The sequence below is a fragment of the Nelumbo lutea genome, chromosome 4 (genome assembly GCF_056320005.1).
Source record: "Nelumbo lutea isolate HS-2025 chromosome 4, American lotus-T2T, whole genome shotgun sequence".
In the NCBI taxonomy this organism is placed as follows: Eukaryota; Viridiplantae; Streptophyta; class Magnoliopsida; order Proteales; family Nelumbonaceae; genus Nelumbo; species Nelumbo lutea.
The window spans coordinates 20061680-20081240 of NC_142687.1; the positions used below are offsets into that span (position 1 = coordinate 20061680).

General features: G+C 39.2%; 1 protein-coding gene across 2 annotated transcripts; it reads right to left on the reverse strand.

Annotated features, from left to right (window-relative positions):
* Window positions 1-2965: 2965 nt before the first annotated feature.
* LOC148854439 (UDP-glucose 6-dehydrogenase 3) lies at window positions 2966-7066 on the reverse strand. 2 transcript variants are annotated; one of them, XM_088983589.1, is made up of 2 exons: window positions 6934-7066; window positions 2966-4764 (listed from the first exon to the last, which is right to left on the reverse strand). In XM_088983589.1, exon 2 carries the CDS (start codon window positions 4742-4744, stop codon window positions 3302-3304), a length of 1443 nt encoding a protein of 480 aa, XP_088839715.1. In that variant the 5' UTR covers window positions 4745-4764; window positions 6934-7066; the 3' UTR covers window positions 2966-3301. The 2 variants fall into 2 exon arrangements, with proteins under 2 accessions (XP_088839715.1, XP_088839714.1); XM_088983588.1 differs by having other exon boundaries at window positions 5749-6971.
* Between the last annotated feature and the right edge of the window lie 12495 nt (window positions 7067-19561).

The window sequence follows — 19561 nt, forward strand, 5'->3', positions numbered from 1 at the left end:
GTGAATTGTCTGGGGGAGGGCTATGCCGAGCCCCCTGATGGCGAATTGCCTGGGGGAGAGCTATGCTAAGCTCCCTGATGGCGAACTGCCTGGGGGAGAGCTATGCCAATTTCCCTAATGGCAAACTGCTTGGGGGAGAGCTATGCCGAGCTCCCTGATGGCAAACTACCTGGGGGAGAGCTATGTCGAGTTCCCTAATGGAGAACTACCTGGGGGAGAGCTATGTCGAGTTCCCTGATGGCGAACTGCCTGGGTGGACTCGTCATTTGCTCTGCTCCTAGGCGGCCTGTGACTCAGAGAATGGTGGAGCTCCTTGGTGGTGAGTTACCTTGGTGGACTCGTCATTTGCCTTGCTCCTAGGCGACCTGTGACTTAGAGAATGGTGGAGCTCCCTGGTGTAGCGCAACCCGACTGTCCTCCACATGAGGTGATCTTCTCTCCTTTGTAGGCGGTGGGAGTCAAGGGACCTGCGAGAACTCCATCTTTTCCTCCTCTTTGTAGGCGGCAGGAGCTGAGGGACCTGCGAGAACTGAAGCAGGGGACCTGGGGGAATTTACCCGACGGGGACTCTTCGACGTTTAAGTTAGCACTCCAATTGTAGAGAGCTTGAAGATGATATTAAAGAAATGAGAGAGCTTGTGAGCAGGGATTACCTCCATTTTTCTTTTTTTTTTTTTGTCTTTGGGGGTTGGATTCCTTATATAGTGGTGTCTTGTCAAATCAGGCGTAACAGCCTCTATCAAGCCAGGCATAACTGCCTCTGTCTCTCTATTGCAGCCGTTACTGCTAGAGCTAAAGTGGCGGGTGCAGGCAGCTGTTGTAGAGTACAACTCTGCAAGGCAAGGGACACTCTCAGGGCTGGCAGGCATGGCGCCGCCTGGCAAGAGACATGGGTGCAGGTCTCTGGATCTGTCAGGTACGGTTGTCAGACAGGAGATCTTCCTGCGATATGCCGAATTGCTCTTCTGTACCGAGCTACCCTGCAAGTGGTGAATTGCCTGGGGGGGGGGGGGGGGAGCTATGCCGAGCTCCCTGAGCTATGTTGAGCTACTTGTGGCAAGCTCTGTCGAGCTGCCTGTGGTGAGCTATGCCGAGCTGTCTGTGGCGAATTGTGGCAAGCTTTGCCGAGCTGCCTGTGGCGAGCTATGCCGAGCTGCCTGAGCTGCCCAGTTGTCAAGAGGCTGCACTTGGCTTGCATGAGGTGTTAGATGTCACAATTTCACTGGAGGGTCAAATCCACCCTCATCAATTATTATTATTATTATTATTATTATAGATTAAATCAATTAAGTTGTTTACTTTTTTCTAAATTGGTTTTTTACATGAAATATAAAATGTTTATAATTGTTAATTGATATTTTTTTCAATATTTAATGACACTCATCACTAATAACCCCCCTACCCAAAGTCGGTGATTTATGGGAATAGAATCTGTGTTAATGCTGAAACCAATCAGCTAACGTACCAATTGAGTCACCCCACGGTTGGTAATTGTTAATTGATTAGTTATTATTTCATTTAATATTTAAATACCAAAACTTTTTGCTTATAAACTTCTAGTTTATATATACGTATACTTTCTATCATTTTAATTTAATATATTATATATTATTTTTATCAATTTATAAACTTTAATTAATTTTTTCTTAAACTTTAAGTTCAAATTTAAAGCCTTGCAATGCCTTCAAATTTACACCTCACCTTTTTTAAGCCATTACACCTCAACCAAATCTTTAACCTTTTAAAACCTTGAATACTAAGCCATTACTCCTCAACAAAGCCTTTATCCTTTTAAAACCTTTGAATACAGCAAATTGTCTAGGGTGGTAACTTTGAGGGTAGATGAGATTATGAGAAAATGGACTTCTCAATGAGGGAAGATAACATTATAGACAGGAATAAAAGAATCATTAGAAAGGATGTCTTTTGTCTATTCCACTCACTACTATACTACGCGCAGTCGGTGCCAGACCTTCACCTGCTTGGATTGTTTGGAGACCCAGTTTGGTTTCCGTGGGCGTGGCCCCATGGATTTCAGTTCAACTTTTAATGCGACTATCAATGACGCGGTTGGAGCAGCAGAAAGGCTTTTCTTAGTGGTTTCCTGGGGCTGTCGTCCTCTTCCGTCCGTATTATGATTGGGTCAAGACCTAAAATCACCAAAAGTTTGGTCCCAGTGATGTTGAAATCTGAAACCGTCATCACTTTATTTTGTCTTTGAGCCTAACTCTGGTGAATTGAGTCGAGCCCAACAAAACTGAGTCAAAGTCTGGCAGCTAATGGGCAGATGCCGGTTATCTTTACTTCGGCCTAACCTAACACAAACGGCAAGGCAAATTGGCTGGGCTAATGTCATGGTCAAGGAGCAGGACTCCAGTCCCAGGCTGGCCAAGCGACGTGAATTGATGGTGAATTTCATCCTTTGGTGTTTTCTTACCGACTCAGCTAGATGAACAGACTAATCAACCACTGGTGGAAATTTCGTCATACAATGAGCAGTGGGAATTTGTCGGTGCAAACTGCAAAGCCAAGGGACTATATTTCTTAATATATTCTAGTCTAAGTGGAACAAAACCAGAGAAACCATAGAAGAACAACACATTGCCCCATTGCTCCATAAGGTAAGACTCACATTTTTGGGAGCAGCAGTTTTTCTTAATGCTTCCATGGTTTTATGCATGACACATTGGAAGCTTGAACATGGGGGAATCATTGGTCAGTGGTGGAAACAGCTGGAATGTTTGCGCTTTGGGCCAAACCTGCTAAAATATTGAAAATTTGAATGTATCCCTTCTCTAAAGTCTTCACTGTCAACTGTCAAGAAGAGAATCCACAGCAACATGAGCTGCCAACTCTTTCTTAGAAATTAAAAAGGGAAAAAAGTTAAGCTTAAAAAGAAACAATTCTGCTTAAGATGGGTTAAAGAGAACAAATAAACAACAATAGATGACGGATAGACAAATGATTTCTATTTTCTAAAGCCTCAATGAATTTATCTGTAACAGTTTATTATGACAAGTACACATTGACTCTAGTCATCCAGTAATGGCCAAGTAAAGCACTATCACATCATGGAATACATTGTAAGGAAAAACAGAAAGATTCTTTAGCTTCCTCAGGATGGAAGAATTAGTAACTTCTAGTTGACTAGTGTTCACAAGTAAGAAACAACATAAACCATGACTAATAGCAATAAGCAGAAAACTAAAAAAAAAAGAAAAATTTTAAAGAATCAAACTGTCTTCCTCAGTTTCAGTTTTAACAAAGAGCCGGCATGCGAAGCCCCATTTACGCTTCTCTTCTATGCCATAGCAGGCATGTCCTTGAGCCATGGATCCAAAGGCTTACCAATCGAATACACGATGAAACCGATCTCCCTCAACTTTTTGACATTCACAATGTTCCTTCCATCAAACACAAATGCAGGTTTTCTCATGTTATCATATATCCTCTGGTAATCAAGAGTCTTGAACTCATCCCACTCTGTCAGAATGCATATACCATGGGCATCCTTGGTTGCCACATATGCATCCCAAACCACACTCACTTGCTTCACAGCAGTGGGGCTCATAGGCTGAAGGTGAAGTGGGTGGTCCCAGTCAAACTTGTTCATTGAAAGGTCCCTCTGGATCTGATCCTCACTGACCTGAGGGTCATAAATGCTCACACGGGCTCCATCCCCCAACAGCCCTTTACACACATCGATGGCAGGGGTCTCCCTTGTGTCACCTGTATCCTTCTTGAATGCAAATCCAAGAACAGCAATCTTCTTTCCTGAGACTGTGTTGAACATGGAAGAGACAACCCGGTTCACAAAACGGTTCTTCTGGTAGTCATTCACCTTGATGACCTGTTTCCAGTAGTTTGCTACCTCAGGGAGGCCGTTGCATTCACAGATGTAAATCAGGTTGAGGATGTCCTTCTGGAAGCAGGACCCGCCAAAGCCAACACTGGCATTAAGGAACTTGGGCCCAATCCTAGAGTCCTTACCAACAGCATGGGATACCTGGGAAACATCAGCACCAGTTGCCTCGCAGAGTGCAGACATGGCATTGACAGATGAGATCCTCTGGGCCAGGAAGGCATTGGCGGCAAGTTTTGAAAGCTCAGCAGACCACAGGTTAGTAGCTATTATGCGGTCTTCAGGTACCCATTGGGCATACACATCCTTCAATGCCTGGATTGCTTTTCGGCCTCCAGGAGTCTCCCGGCCTCCAATGAGCACACGGTCAGGCTTGAGAAGGTCTTGGATTGCAGTTCCCTCAGCAAGGAACTCTGGGTTTGAAAGAATTTGGAAGTGGATCCCCTTGCTGTTGTGAGTCAGAATCTTTTCAATTGCCTCAGCTGTTTTTACTGGGACTGTTGATTTCTCAACTACAATTTTGTTGGACTTTGAGACATCGGCTATCATGCGTGCTGCACTCTCCCAGTAGGTCAGATCAGCAGCTTTGCCTGCTCCAAGGCCCCTTGTCTTGGTTGGGGTGTTGACTGAAACAAAAATGATATCTGCCTCGCTTACATGTTTTTCTACATCAGTGCTGAAGAAAAGATTCTTTCCTCTGCACTGCTTCACCACATCTTCGAGGCCTGGCTCGTAGATGGGGAGCTGGTCACTGTTCCAGGCATTGATACGAGGTACAGAGATGTCCACAACAGCCACTTCAATTGAAGGGCACTTGAGTGCTATTACAGCCATGGTAGGTCCACCGACATACCCAGCTCCGATACAACAGATCTTCACCATTTTCAGTTGTAACTAATAATCTGCAAAGATAGAAATGCACACATATCATGACAGGAAAGAAACATCTGAAAGGTCATGACTTCAAGACCTATATATATATGCCGGTGAGGGAGAAAAGCACAGAACCCCTGAAGTGTGTGGCAAAATGCAGAGATAGCATGTCAATTTTCTCCTATAGAAGTAATGTATAGTGAAAGAAGAATGTCGTTGACTCATTAAATAAAAACACAAATTGCTCAAAAAAAAATGTGTAATTTTTTTTTCAGAACAGTGTCTGTAATTTAAAACATCATCCGTCAATATTTTTCGTAAACAGCAGAAATCAGAATTATATTTCAAACCAGAAAATAGAAATGAAAACCTGTCTCGAGCAGGAGAGTGGACCGGAATGGCAAGGGGATGAGCCTTGGCGTATGATTTTAGTTCACAGAAATAAATAGAAACTTGACAAAATGAGAATTGAGAAACAATAACAATTCTGAAGCACAGGTAATCGATGGAACCGACAGACAAATACAAATAGCAAGAGTAACTTAAATAAGGGACCTGAACCAGTATATCCAGAATATGAAGAAACTGTTAAATTTGACAAAACATTTAGTTTCCTTGCATGAATTTCCAGCCAATCCTTAAAAAAATTGACTTGATTCCTAGTTCGTATTCAGTAAATGAAAGCCAACGGATAAATATGAGAACTGAGAAGCTTGAGTCAGTCCTAGCTATAGGATCCAACGAAGTGTAGATCTGTGCATTGTGAGGATATTCATTCCAACATACAAGAGATCTTCATTTTCAAATCATAAAAGACCCAATAGAAAGTGGGAAAACAGCAAGGAAATCTCTCAGAGGTCAATTCAGAACAAACGAAGCCAGAAATACAAATCAGGAAGAAGAGAACAGAACCCACTAAACCACCGAAAAATTCAAACAGATTATGAGATCAACATTTAGCTAGAATTCATTTATATGTTTTCCTCGAAGTTTGATGTTCAGATCAACATTACCTTCTTGCTCCCTCTGCTTCCTTCCAAAAGATCTAAAAAGAGAGAAAAAAATGAGAGGAATAGATAGATGGAAACAGTAGATCTCTAACGAGGAAGAGAGACTACGACTTCTCTTACAGGCAGACAAGAAGAGCGGGAGCTTCTTAAATACCCAAAACCCATCAAAGATTTACCCCAAAGATTAAACCCAGCAAAAAAAAGTCAGATTTAACAGCTGATCCAGTATGTTCAACACGCTTTCAAGCACACCTCATAGGCTTACACTAGCAAACAAGAGGGAAAATAAAAAAAAAAAAAGGTAATACTTTTTAACAGAAATCCATATTTTACATAAATTTTGCTTTTCAATAAAACCAATATGATAATTAATCGAAAAAAAAAGCATTTTGCCGAAAAAAGGAAAAAGAGAGGAAATTAAAATCCATTTTCTGAGTCCGACAAAACCCAGATCGCAAAAACAAATGGCTGACTTAACGCGTTTGAAACTCAAGTCAAGCATGCACCACAAACAATAAATACAACAAAAAAATATTTTAAAGCTCCTAACATTCCAGTTTCTAAAGAAAATTAAAGTCAATCCAATATAATTAGCAAAAATTTTCGCCTAAAATGAAAAAAAGAAAAAGAAGTAAATACACAAAACTAACAGATGAAGCATCAATTTTAGAGTAAGAAACAAGAATGCATTTCTTAATACATTCAAAAGAAAGAGAAAACAAAATTCAACCAGATAAGCGAAAATCCGGAACTATACTTTTAAAAGTACACATTTGCAGAGAATGCCAAAAAAAATATAATTCTCCGATGAAGGAAATCGAAAGAATCGCATCCAAGGAGCGGACTTCATGTGCATTAGGGTTTTAACCACGCAAGAGATTTTTACCATTTCCGGTAAAAATCAATGCTAATTAAACGAATTAAAGCAAAACTTGAGAAAGCAGAAAGAGCGTGACTGATGATGGCTAGTAGAGAGGCGTCGAGTGGGATTAAAGCTAATAAAAGTAGAAATGGTTAGAACACCAACTTTGAAGAAACAAAGCATGAAGATCAACGTGATTATGCCACCCAAATTTAATCAACCAGTGAAGACTGAAGAGTAAGCAAATGAAACATACGTGAAGATTACTACAGAAGTTCTTGCTTTTCCTTAAAATAATTAGTAGAAAAACGATACACAGAGATCACCTTTTCACCGAGGACCCACTAATCCAGGCTATCCAGCTCTCTCCCGCGAATGTTGTTGATTCCTAGGGTTTATCTTAACCTCTCTCTTTCCAAGGACAACACTCTGCGACTCCGAGGTTAAAAAAAAGCAATTAATTAATGAATTAATTAATCCGTTTTCTGTGAAAGCTTTGCTCCGATGGTGATTAACGTGTAACGTAATTATCATTAATGTCCTTGACATTTTGTTAATGACTGCAGGGTACCTTGAAATTCGAATGGATGTTCTGAGTTCTGACATCTGCAGGCTGGACTCTGCAGTGTGGGGGACGGGGGGGTTTTGGACTTTGGGGCATGGGCCCACCTCAATTTTTAATAAACGGGCCACTAGTAGCTCAGTAAAAGACAAAAGAACTCTCTTAAATTTTGATCGGGTCACATGAAGTGGGCCCTTTGAATTGGGCCAATGGGTTTAAGGCGGTCAGGTCAAAAGGATTTTCGGGTCCAAAATTGTGCCGATAAGAAAGGTGGGACTGGGACCCATTAAGGCCCAAATACGTGTGCCACATAACTGTAGTTATTGTACCATTGTTGTCTTTCGAAGATAATAGTTTTTGACCATCCGAAAACAATGCGTGCCCAAATCAGTGAATCGGCTTCCTCTGTGATTTGGAAAGTGGAAACTAGGAAAAAAAATGGTAAAATAATATCTGGGCAAGGGTATTTTGGTCATAAACCAAGTTGAATACCTTGAAAGATGATATGTGGTGGCAGTTTGGTAATTGGTCAGAGAACTTTGAATTAAATACTGAATTCAGACATTATTGGTATATATCATATATGGATACCTATGTGCAAGTGTTGCTACAAATGAATGTCAACGCGTATACTTAACCTATATGGCGTAGGTTAGGACTTTACCGAATATATTTTAGTGATGTTAGAATATAGGTATTCATTCATTGAATATAACTGCCACAAATGGAAAGCAATTAATGGTTCATATATTTACTTTTGGTACTCAGAAAAGATAGGGTTAGGTGTATTATTATAAGTAAGCATGTGCAGATGCAGAGGTAGGTAGTTTAATGAGGAAGAAGGAATGTCAATGGACTGGGCGGATTAATTGGGTCACTCAACCCTCTCCTCATCCCTTTCCCTTATGGGGATGGATTTGTTATGCCCTTGATTGAGTTAGGTTTAGGTTTTCTGTTTTCCTTTCTTTTTTATGGGTACAATGGATTAAGGGGTGGGTGATTGACAAGGGTGCAGGTCCATTAACCATATTAGAGAGAGCCTATAGTTACATGAGTTAGATCCAATGTCTCCATATTCGGAAGGATGTTCAGTGATCACCTCAGCTATCATTCATGGTTAGGGTTCATGTTGTAAATTTGTTAGCTCCTATGGTTGCGTTTGTTTGCAATATAAATACTGGACTGGTGTAAGATTATACTCCGGTCTGATTTTGTAGTCATTTGGATAGAGTGTAATTAAATATCGCAAATTGATGTAAAACTCACATATGTCAAGTTTTACATCGATAATTGAAAGAAAAAAAAAAAAAAAAAAAACTCTCCGGTCTAGTTAACGTCTCTATCTCCTTCCCAACACTTCTTTACACCTATAACACCATGAGCCTACCCTCTATCGCAGCCTGCAATCCCGTTAATGTTTGCTTCCTTTTCCTATGTTGCTCTTTCTATGAGCTGAATCAAGACTCCAAAATGAGCAGACCAAAAATCAATAGATGTTCACCTGTAAATGTAAATGCAGCAAGCAAAAACAATCAGACTAAACTTACAACGAGTTTTCTTTTCTTTGGAGATCAGTTGCAGATTGCCATCCTGAAACATGCCGCTTATAGCACTGAAAGACATTCTCTATGAATTCTCAATCAAGCTCTTCAAGAATAATGAAGAACAATAACACAGTTACTTAAAGGAAGTTGGTGATAGGGTTTTTTTAGTAAGAACTGAGAGCTTGAGCTGCTTCAATGCTTCGTGCCCTACTACCCTTCATGATCTCTATATTGGGCTTTCTTAGGGATTCTAATTTCTCCACTAGGGATTCAACTCCTTCCACCCGTGTTTGCTTTTTCTCTCATTCAACACAGAAGCTTTTCAGACCCTTCATCTAAAAGTGCAAGTCACCATTAGACCATCCCCGTCTTCTTCGTACTCGTCTCTTTCCTGTGACTCCGAACAATGCCTCCACCAGTTTGTCACCTTGTTGAAACATGTCTTCCTCCACCAGGTTACGTATGGAGATGGGTCTTACACCGTTGATGACTTTGTCATAGAAACCATAATGTTCAGCAACTTGAAGGCATTAACAATATCACTCTTGATGGGTCTATTCATCACTGCTGCTGGTTTGCTTGGTCTCAATAGGGGGGCCAAGTAACGTTTGACTTATCGCTTCTACCAAATGTGAAGAGTGCAAATGGGCCCAACAATTCGGTTCCTATTTACACTCTAGGAAAATGATCGGTGTATTCTTAGGAAATTTGGACACTATGATTGTAAATCAGTTAAACCACTCTTGACTATAGTATTCACTCAAGAAACCATGTAGGAGAACCTGTTTCATAAAAGGAGTATGCAAGTATTATTGGATTTGTATCTTAATGAATTGTAAAAGATTAGACATAGTTATAGCTATGGGAAAATTAAGTTAGCATACTCATAATCTTGGAAATGAACATTGGGAAGCTATAGTAAGATTATTAAAATATTTAAAAGAAACCATAAATTTTGGTTTAGATTACTCAAGTTTTCTCCTGATTTAGAAGGCTTTATTGATGCAAATTGGATTTCAGATTCAAATGATAGTACTTTCACGAGTGGGTATGTGCTTACTCTAGGTAGAGGAGCAGTATCATGGAAATCAGTAAAGCGGTCATGCAATACAAGTTCGACAATGGAAGCCGAGTTCATTGCACTAGAATTGGTGGGGTCCGAGGTAGAGTGGCTAAGGAACTGGCTTGCAAATATACCACTTTGGCCATGGCTGGTTCCGTCCATATCTCTCCATTGTGATAGCCAAGCAACAATAGCCAGAGCCAAGAACTAGACATATAATGGTAAAAGAAGGCACATCCACTTAAGGCATAACTTGGTAAGACAATACCTTAATGAAGATATAATCGCTCTAGATTTTGTAAGATCTAAAAAGAACCTTGCAAATTCGTTATCCAAACCATGGACTTCTAAGGTGATTTATGAGGCATCAATAAGAATGGGGCTGAAGCCCATTAAATAAGTCATTGGTGATGGATACCCAACCTATGTGAAAGGAGATCCCTGAAATTAGGTTGAATGGATAAAAATGAGTCACTAGATGACTTGGGAAAACACTATTGTTTGTGTCCCATTTCAGATGCTAAGGCAAGATAGTGCTCACTACAGTTTGAGGAGGTTGAGCACGAGGCTCTTAATTAGTTAGGAATAGTGTGTATAGTGCACACTAATAATTGACATTAGTGAGGGGGTGGACATGCGTGCGTGTACGTGTACGTGCGATGCATCGAATTAGTGTTTTGTTTTAATCGAATTAAACATTTTCAATTTAAAACGTGTCTCTTCGAAGTTGGTCGACCTAGTCTTTACACATCAATTTTTGATAGTCTTCTTCCTTGTCTTCTCTGTAAACTTCTAAGCATCATCTTTTGTGGTTCACGGAGGTCTGGTAAGTGAGTGCTCGCCTACCAGTGGCTTGTGGGTTGTTTTATCTTGCCAACCGATTTGCGATCACCCGACTGCACCATAGAGGACAAATGCAGTTTTAAGGATAATGACCCAGTGGCATGGCTCAACCCTCATTCTCCCTGCAATTCCCAGTTTCAAGATTTTGCAACATCAAACTCCTACAAGTTCCAATTTAGATAGCAATTACCGATAAGTTACATTCTACTTTCTTTATATTTTTACAACAATGTATATTTATACCGCTTCCAAACACAGGTAAGGCTCAGTTTGGAAGGAGTGCAAATACAAATGTTTAGGGTGCAAAACCTTATATTTTGTACGCATTTGTACTATACAATACTCTTTTCAAATTAAGCTTAATGAATTTGAATTTATGATACATATAGAGAATATTTATGACACATATAATGAGGAAGGATATGATACATTAGAATGGTAATTCGTGTGGCCATCCCCAAACCCATAATCCCCCCTAACCTTGGTGGAAGCATTAGATCTTTTTTTTCTTACACAACAGGAATAACCCGTCCCTCAAACCTATAAACCACCCCTTCACTTCAAGCAGGTCTTACCAACCAGCAGTGCTTGGCAATTTGCATTAGTCCAGTGTTGTGATGACATCTGCCCCATTATCTGCTTTAAAGCATGCATCTCTTTATTTGGAACCATATTACAGGACCAAGGTCAAAGTATCGGATCCTTCATTAGGCCAATTCACTCGGTGTCAATTTGGTGGTAAGAAATCCACTGTTCTGAGGAAGCACGGGTGGTTCATACTGTAAAAAGTAATGGACCCTAACTACTAATTAGCTAGGTGTAGCGTACAGCACCTGACCCCTATGGGATAAAACTGGATCACCAGCACCAAAATTAAAAAAAAAAAAAAGTTCAAAGTAATAATGTCGAAAAGAATATCTAAAAGCATATTCTAAGATAACTATCAGGATGCATGGATGCATTTAGGAAACACATGAATACAGTGAAATGATTTTAGAATTTTTTTTTTGATAAACAAAATGATTATTGATTAATACACATATGGACATGCAAGGAAAATTCATATAAATCTAAAATAACTATAAGGCTCGTTGGCTTTTTGGTAAATTACTTACTCGGGAATATATTTTGTGGGTAAATTAATCAATGATCATAAAAATTTATTATTAAAAGGAACATTTTATCCCAAGTGTTGGTAACTTTCCCCTAAGTGAAAAAATTATTTATCCATTTGAGAGACTAGGTATCACTAAGTGATGCTCAAAAAAATAAAATTTCTCTAATTCTACATTAATCTGAAAAAATAACATATTTTTCTTATTGATTAATAGGATCCCCACTCTCAAAATTCAGAAAAATAAATGCCCCCTAAATAAAATATAAATATATACAACATATTTCAAATAGTTTATGTAAAGACTAGGAAATGCTTTATTAGATAATGGAAATGGTAAAAGAATCTAATAAATACAATTTAAATGTTAAAACATAATTCATATTATTACAACAAATTGAAGCTAGATCAATAGAGAAGACTTTTGCCTATCATGCAAGTCATGTGGTTGAGATGTGACAAGAGTTAATACAACTCCAAACACCAATAATAAGCCATTTCAGTTATTAATGTATTGGACGTAGGGTGGGGACTGGGGACCTCTTCCTATAATTATTCATGGCTGTGTTTGGTGATGACCTGGTGGGTGGGTACGAATTTACTGATGGGTATTGGTTAACTTGAGAAATGGGAAATGCATCACTTCTGGTAGAAAAAAAAAAAAAGGATTAAAAAATTGGATTTAGTTGACTCACCAAATTGTAACTATCATGTATCATCGTTTAAAGTTGGTTTGTTTAATTGTCCTTCTATTTAATCAAATTCATTAATTTATTTTAATGTCCTCCCATGTCTAGCAAACCGCAACTCTGTTTCTTAACTGCCTTGGAACTTTTAATTCCTTCTGTATCCTTTTGAATTTGACAATTATTTTCTTTTTTAACATTATTAAAATTTATTTATCTTAATAAAATTGTTTTGATAGAGAAAGAAGAAATAGTACAAAAGCACAAGCATGTTCCAACTACTCTAGGATTGCAAACAGTTTCTATTTGTCTAAATTCAAATTCTAATCAACGGCAATTCAAATTCAATCCATAAAAAATTTATGATGTTGGAAGGATATAATATCAGAAATTTTTTATCATCAAACGTCTCATGAATTTTGATGCAAACCCATCTGATTGGTTATTATTTTTATGATGCCAGTTGATTGGTTATTAATAATATGTAACATTTTGATAATTCTGAGTTTAATTTAACAATGCTCCACTTACAATCAAGATTCAATTCGTATACTATATAAATTCAGATAAATTTCGATTCAAATCCATCCGATCCCTTTGTAGCCCTTGTGGGGTATACATAGTTCAAATTTAACTATCTCATAGGCTTGTTTATCACATGTACAAAATTCATATCGACTTAGTTTTCTTTTAATTTAATGTGTCAAAAATCTACGTGGCAAACTTTTTTGGAATTCAAAGAGATGGTGATGATAATGGTACGAGATCCTTGATAGAGTTCACTTCTGTTGGGATCATGATTCAAAGTTTCGATACAATACACCTGATACAGGGCGTATCGTATTGTATCTTTTGAAAAAGATATGGTCTGAAACACCTGTTTTTCCAGGTGTTTCGGACCCCCAATTTTTTTAATAATAAAAAGCATGTTAAAATCTTTTCAAAATATCAAAATATGAAAAAAAAAATAAAAAAAAAATAAAGTTTTAACCGTTTCTAAGTACCGATACATCGTATGAATACTTTGAACCTTGGTTGTGATCATGGTTATGGGACCCTTATAAAATATGGTCATGATACACTTTTGTTCTAGATTTAAAACTGGTTTTGACTTGTCGCTAATGTGTTCATGATTTTTTAGCAAATGGGCAAAGGAGTCTCGAACCCTATAATCCCAACCCACACAAAAGCAAGAATCAATAACATGTAGCCCACAATCCAAATCCAATACTTGGTTTCTTTTCACGATACGAGTCATGAGGAAAGGAAACTGATCTCCTACCCACAATAACTCTACCTACGCCTATCCACGCCTACCTTTATGCATTAGGAATATCTCTTCATGCATTACTTTGGTTCGTGGCTGAGGCTTCTTGCTCGAGAGTCGAGAGAACTAGGTTTTCAGATATAGGCATTTGCTTTAAATAGCTAAATGCTACCATCGTTTTAAAAAACGATCCGAAAGCGGAACCATTCTGACCACCAGCTTCTGGATTGACGGTTTGATTGTCTAGTTCGAATGGATGGTCCGTTTTGATAAAAAATTAAAAAATATATATATAAAATGGCCAAAAACTGTTAAATGGGTCAATAGATTGACGGTTTGACCACCTAGATTAATAGGTCATTGACTGATTCAATGGTTTTTGGCCAGAGACCGGGTTTAGGTAAAACGGAACTGGTTACCTGGACGGTTCTCAGGCCAAACGATCCAAACATCCAGGTCAACGACAGTTCGAAAACCATGCCTGCTACCATAAAATAATGACCCGTTGGGGAGGGCTAAGCTGAGCATGTAGTTAAGCTTCTTCAACAGCTTTTAAACCCTCAAAATAAGTTATTCAAAGAGACTGAACCTGATAGCCCTTCAAAAGATTGATTGACTGTTTGTGTCGGGCCCACCTTCAGAAGTCCAAAGCCGCTGCGCTTTAGTGCATGGTTTTTAAAAACGAATCGGTGATCGAACCGGTCAGGGGTCTGGTTACCGATTCGAATGGTCCGACCGTTTGACTCGAACAACTGGCCCGTTCTAACAAAAAAAATAAAAAAATAATGGAAAATGGTCAAAACTGTTCGAACGATTAACTAGCCAGTTCAGCGGTTTGCTGACCAAAATCAACGGTTTTTGGGGAAAAAGTGGTTTGGAGGAAAACGAAACCGGTCATATGACCTGTTCCTGGTTTTTCCGGTCCGACCATCCGGTCCAGTCCGGTTTTGAAAATAGTGCTTCAGTGTAATCTGAATTTGCTCCTTACATAATGCTCCTCACACCACACTCACACCATTTTTACTCGTGCACTGAAAACATCTCCTGTATTTAATGTTGCCACGGAAAGAGGTTGGTGTGAGGCGTGCCCTGTGAGGAACAAACCCGATTTTGTTTTGGTCCTCCCAAACAAACACTAAAAAGTAAGGCTTTTTTCTGATGTGAAAAATAGGCTATTGAGTTGGTTGTGGTTCAACATACTTTATGCATTTATGGAACCTTAGGATACTGGACCAATCATAATATGCCATGTCAGCATAATAAGCTAGCCATGTGTGCAGAAATGATGTGATCTACCAGAGTTCAAATCAACCCCCCACAACATCTCACAGCACATCCCCGCTGTGTATTGAGAATATCTCCCGATGTTAATACCAGAAATGATAATATCATCATCGGAAGATGTTCCAATACATGGCGGGGATGTGTTGTAGGACGTTGTGGGGGGCTGCTTTGATCTCGATCTACCAAGGCATCATGGTTGGTGGTTGGCCCAATATTACAAGAAAAAATTGTTGGATCTAAAATAAATAAATAAATATATGTAAATGATTTGAACGTGATTGGCCCAATATGCAGATGAAGGAATAATCCGCGTGCCCTTAAGTATATGGTAAGGAATGTGGGACCATTGGGTCATGAGTTAACTTAAATGGGCAGTTTGACAAGTCTTTTTAAGTAGATCTTTTGACAAATCAGTAGACAAGAAGACACACTAAACTTTTGGGGTTTTGTCTTTAAAGATCAAGATTGTTTGTTTTGTAGCATGGTCCATTGGGCTGTTAAAAATAGTTGCAAAAGATATTTTCGGCAATGGAAAGACTAAAAGCTTCCTTTGAAACTTCTTGATTTTTGGCTTTTCCGGTCTTCCTGCACACCACCTTAAATTTTTGGATTTTTTGGTTGTCATTCAACTTACTTTAAATAAAATATATGAAAAAATATAAGCCATCTTTTAATTCTATCCTACATTAAAATAGAAATTAACTCCCTTTTTTTAACAAAGGCTTTATTGATGAAAAAAATAATGATGGTCATGAAACCTAACCCTCAAAAGTAAGGGTCTCTTTGATTCGCAGTTGGAATCAAAACTGGAATTCAAAATAAAATGGTCTATTCCCACAATCTGTTTGTCTCAGATAGGAATGGGAATGAGAATTGAAATGAGTAGGAATGTAATTTCGTTCCGCTCAATCAAACAGTTGGAATCCAATTCCAGACCCCTATTCCTGCAAAAACGGGCCTAAATGAGGAGCAAATTGCTCTAAATAATAGCAAATAATAGGTTTAATTAAGAAAAAAGTACAAATATAAATATGTACTGTACAAATACATACAAAATACAAGATTTTACACTTTACATATATTTGTATTTGTACTCCTTCCAAACCGAGCCTTAATAACAAAAATTTAAGAATAATATCACGGGTGAAAACCTTTGTTTTTTCTTCTTGATCTTCGATTTTAGACAGTATTTTGGGCATTCTTAGATTTACGGTTCTTTTTCGTTTTTTCTATTGTCATCTACTACTCAATTTTTTTTTCCCTTTTGAATCATCATTTCACAACTACTTTATTTATTGTTTGATTCATGAACATCTGGGGAATTCCCTACCCTAGATTGGCGTGATATACCAAAGAGGTATTCCAATAAGTTATCTTACATAAAATCTCATCAGACCCTATCTTGTATATATGTCATATGAACAGCTATAATATAAAGCTTTCGATTATAACTATCAGTTACATTGTTTGTTGATCAAAAGAAGCTTCGACTGTAACTAAATAAATCTAACAAAGTAGAAAAGCAATAGCTAGAATTAATGCTAATTTTCCCTACTGATGGTGGCTCAGTCGGTAGGTTATCTGATTCGTCGGAGTGAGACCAGGGATCAAATTCCACTGCCACGAGGGGTTTGGGGGTTAAGGGAAAGGGGATGGGCTACCCCCTGTTGTGTAGCTCCATGAAGTGAAAAAAAAAAAAACTGACAGGACGGGGAGGAACAGTGGCTGTAAAGATGTGGGCAAGAATCTGGTAAGTGGCTTGAATTGGATGAACAGCGTCCCAGAAGACGATTTTGGTGCATGCCTGGAACACTGGGTGTGCAGCTAGGTGTGTAGCACCCATATTGTCGCACTAAGCAACTGGAGGTGATGTGGATGAAAAACCCAAATCTGCAAGGAGGGACTAGATCCATATGAAAAACCCAGATTTACAAATTTGTTCCAATTAAATTCATACTGGGATGGTACGGAACAAGATCCCAAGTGTTATTGTCCATGAAGGCATGGTATTTCTGTTGCATAGAGTGCTGCCAGTGTTGATGCTTGGCCGCACTAGAATAAGTGGCCGGTTCACATTGCTTCGGTGTGATGTCAGCAAAAAGGGCAGCCAGAATAGGATACCTGGTGGTAGCCATCGCAAGGGATGCTGTGGAGCTCATCGATCTGGTGACCATGGTATGAGTTTTCTATGGAGGCGGAGGTGCAGCGGGAGTGGTATGAAGAAGCTCTTGAATCAGTCTAGTTCGGCGAGGCGACTCAAAGGCAGATGATGGATCATCAGTGGGAGCAGACTCAACTGATAGAGTAGGAGCAGCAGGGGTCACCGGCGACACCAAGGGTTGTCGTTGGAGATCTGATGAAGGAGAGGAGATGTTTCCTGATGAGCAGTAGGGGTCACCGACGCCAACTGATGGTGAAGCTGCTACTCGTAGGTTCAGTGTACCTATAATTGGTCCAATGGGGGTACCTAAAGGAGAAGTGGTACGATCAGTACTGGAGTGGTTAATTGGGAAGAGTAGGATATCCAGAAACTGTGATTCATCAAATATGACATGTGGACTGATGTATTCACGTCCATTGGAAAGATACACCTATAACCCTTATGAGCAGCACTATATCCTAGAAAAATACACTGTTGTGACTGAAATTCAAATTTGTGGCGATTATACAGTCGCAGAAGAGGATAACAGGCACAACCAAAAATTTTGAGAAGTGTGTAATCTGGGGTTCTTTGAAATAGTAACTCATATGGGGAGCAACCGCAAAGTGTCTGAGCGGGAAGCCGCTTGATCAGATATATTGCCATATGTGTGGTGTCAGTCCAGAAGGAAAATAGGAGAGAAGTGGAAGCCAGTAGAGATAATGCAGACTCAACAATGTGTTGGTGTTTCCTCTCAACTGTACCATTTTGTTCCTGAGTGTGTGGGCATGCCAGACTATGATGAATTCCTTCAGAGTTGAGGTACCAAGAGAAAGAGCGAAATTCCCCTCCCCACTCAGATTGAAGGATTTTTATTTTTGTGGACAACAAACATTCTACATGCCGTTTGAAGCTTAGAAAAGCATCCATGACTTCAGATTTCTTTGTGAGTGGGTACAACCAAGTGAATTTTGAAAAACCATCCACAAAAAATAACATAATATCTGAAACATTTATTAGAAATAGTTGGGGTTGGTGCCCATACATTAGAATAAGCAACTTATAATGGATGTGTTGCAGTAAATTGTGAAACTAGAAAATGTTGTCTATGACTCTTGCCCATCTGGAACAACTCATACACAATACTACTAGTATGACTTTGACAAGGTAAACCAAATTGTGAGATAATCTGACTCACTACTCTGAACGCAACATGACCTAGCCGTTGATGCCATCTTGAAAAGGTAGTGCATTCTCCAACTAAGGCAGTTGCTTTATTGTTGACTTGAGTCCCTTTAGGAAATTGATAAACTCCATCTTTACTCGTTCCTCTGATGAGAACTCTCCCCATATAATCCTTCACAAGAAAGAAATCACGATGGACTTCAAGGTAAACATCATTGTCTTTGGTAAATTTGCTCATAGAAAGAAAATTCTTGGTGATGTGAGGACCATGATAAATGGAATTGAGAGCAAATGTATGATTATTATGTGTCAATGACGAAGATTCGAAATGTAAAATTCACAAACCTGATCTGAACCCATGTACTCGGACCGATTCTGCAGATTGTCTACATCTGGAGTTAAATGATGAGTGGCGCCTGAATCTAGATACCATGTGGGATCAACCTCATTCCCAACACTTGTGTGATATGCAACAATGTCTGAAGGAGTCTGTCGTTCTCCCTGATATGATAAGTCATAGCGACTCCTACAGGTAAGAGCACCATGGTTTGGTTTCTTGCAAACCTGGCAGATGATTTCAGAAAATTTTCCTTTCCCACAGCCCCCACCGTTATTTCTGTTGCCATTATGTTGGTTAGGATAACCTCTAAGGTTGTGGCCACCGCCGTGACCTCTGCCATTGCTGGGAGCAAAACTAACCCCTCGATTTGTATTTTTTGAGTTCCAATTATTTTTATTTTTGCCATATGCGACAAAATTTGCAGAAGGGGATTATTAGCGATGGGTTGGTTGTATTGTTCCAATCATGCCTCATGATTTAAGATAAGTCGCAGTATATCATTAATAGTAAGAAAATCAAAATCAGTCCTATTGGTGATCATAGTGACTATGGACTCATACCGGTCCCCAGTCCAGAAAGAATGGAGAGAATAAGATTTTCTTTGCCTACCAGTTCAGAAATAGCTGCTAGGCTGTCGGCAATTACCTTGGCTCTCTTGACATACTCGGTTATCGATTATGACCCTTTCTTGATACTCTACAGCTATCGCTTTAGATGAAGAGTTCTCGACCTTGAGATCGCGGAGTAGGTTGCAGATAGGGCCTTCCAGACTTTGGCTGATGTGGTCAAATTGATCACTTCTCTCACCACACTCTCAGTGAGAGAAGAAATGATCCACCCGAGAACATCTTAATCCAACTGCACCCAGTTATCATACTCTGGGTTCATCACTCTCTGTCCATCAAGACCATCAATGTGGGTTGGAG

What these genes read in the sequence shown, in the direction of transcription:
- LOC148854439 (XM_088983589.1), bottom strand. Translation starts at nt 4,744, where the DNA reads ATGGTGAAGATCTGTTGTATCGGAGCTGGGTATGTCGGTGGACCTACC.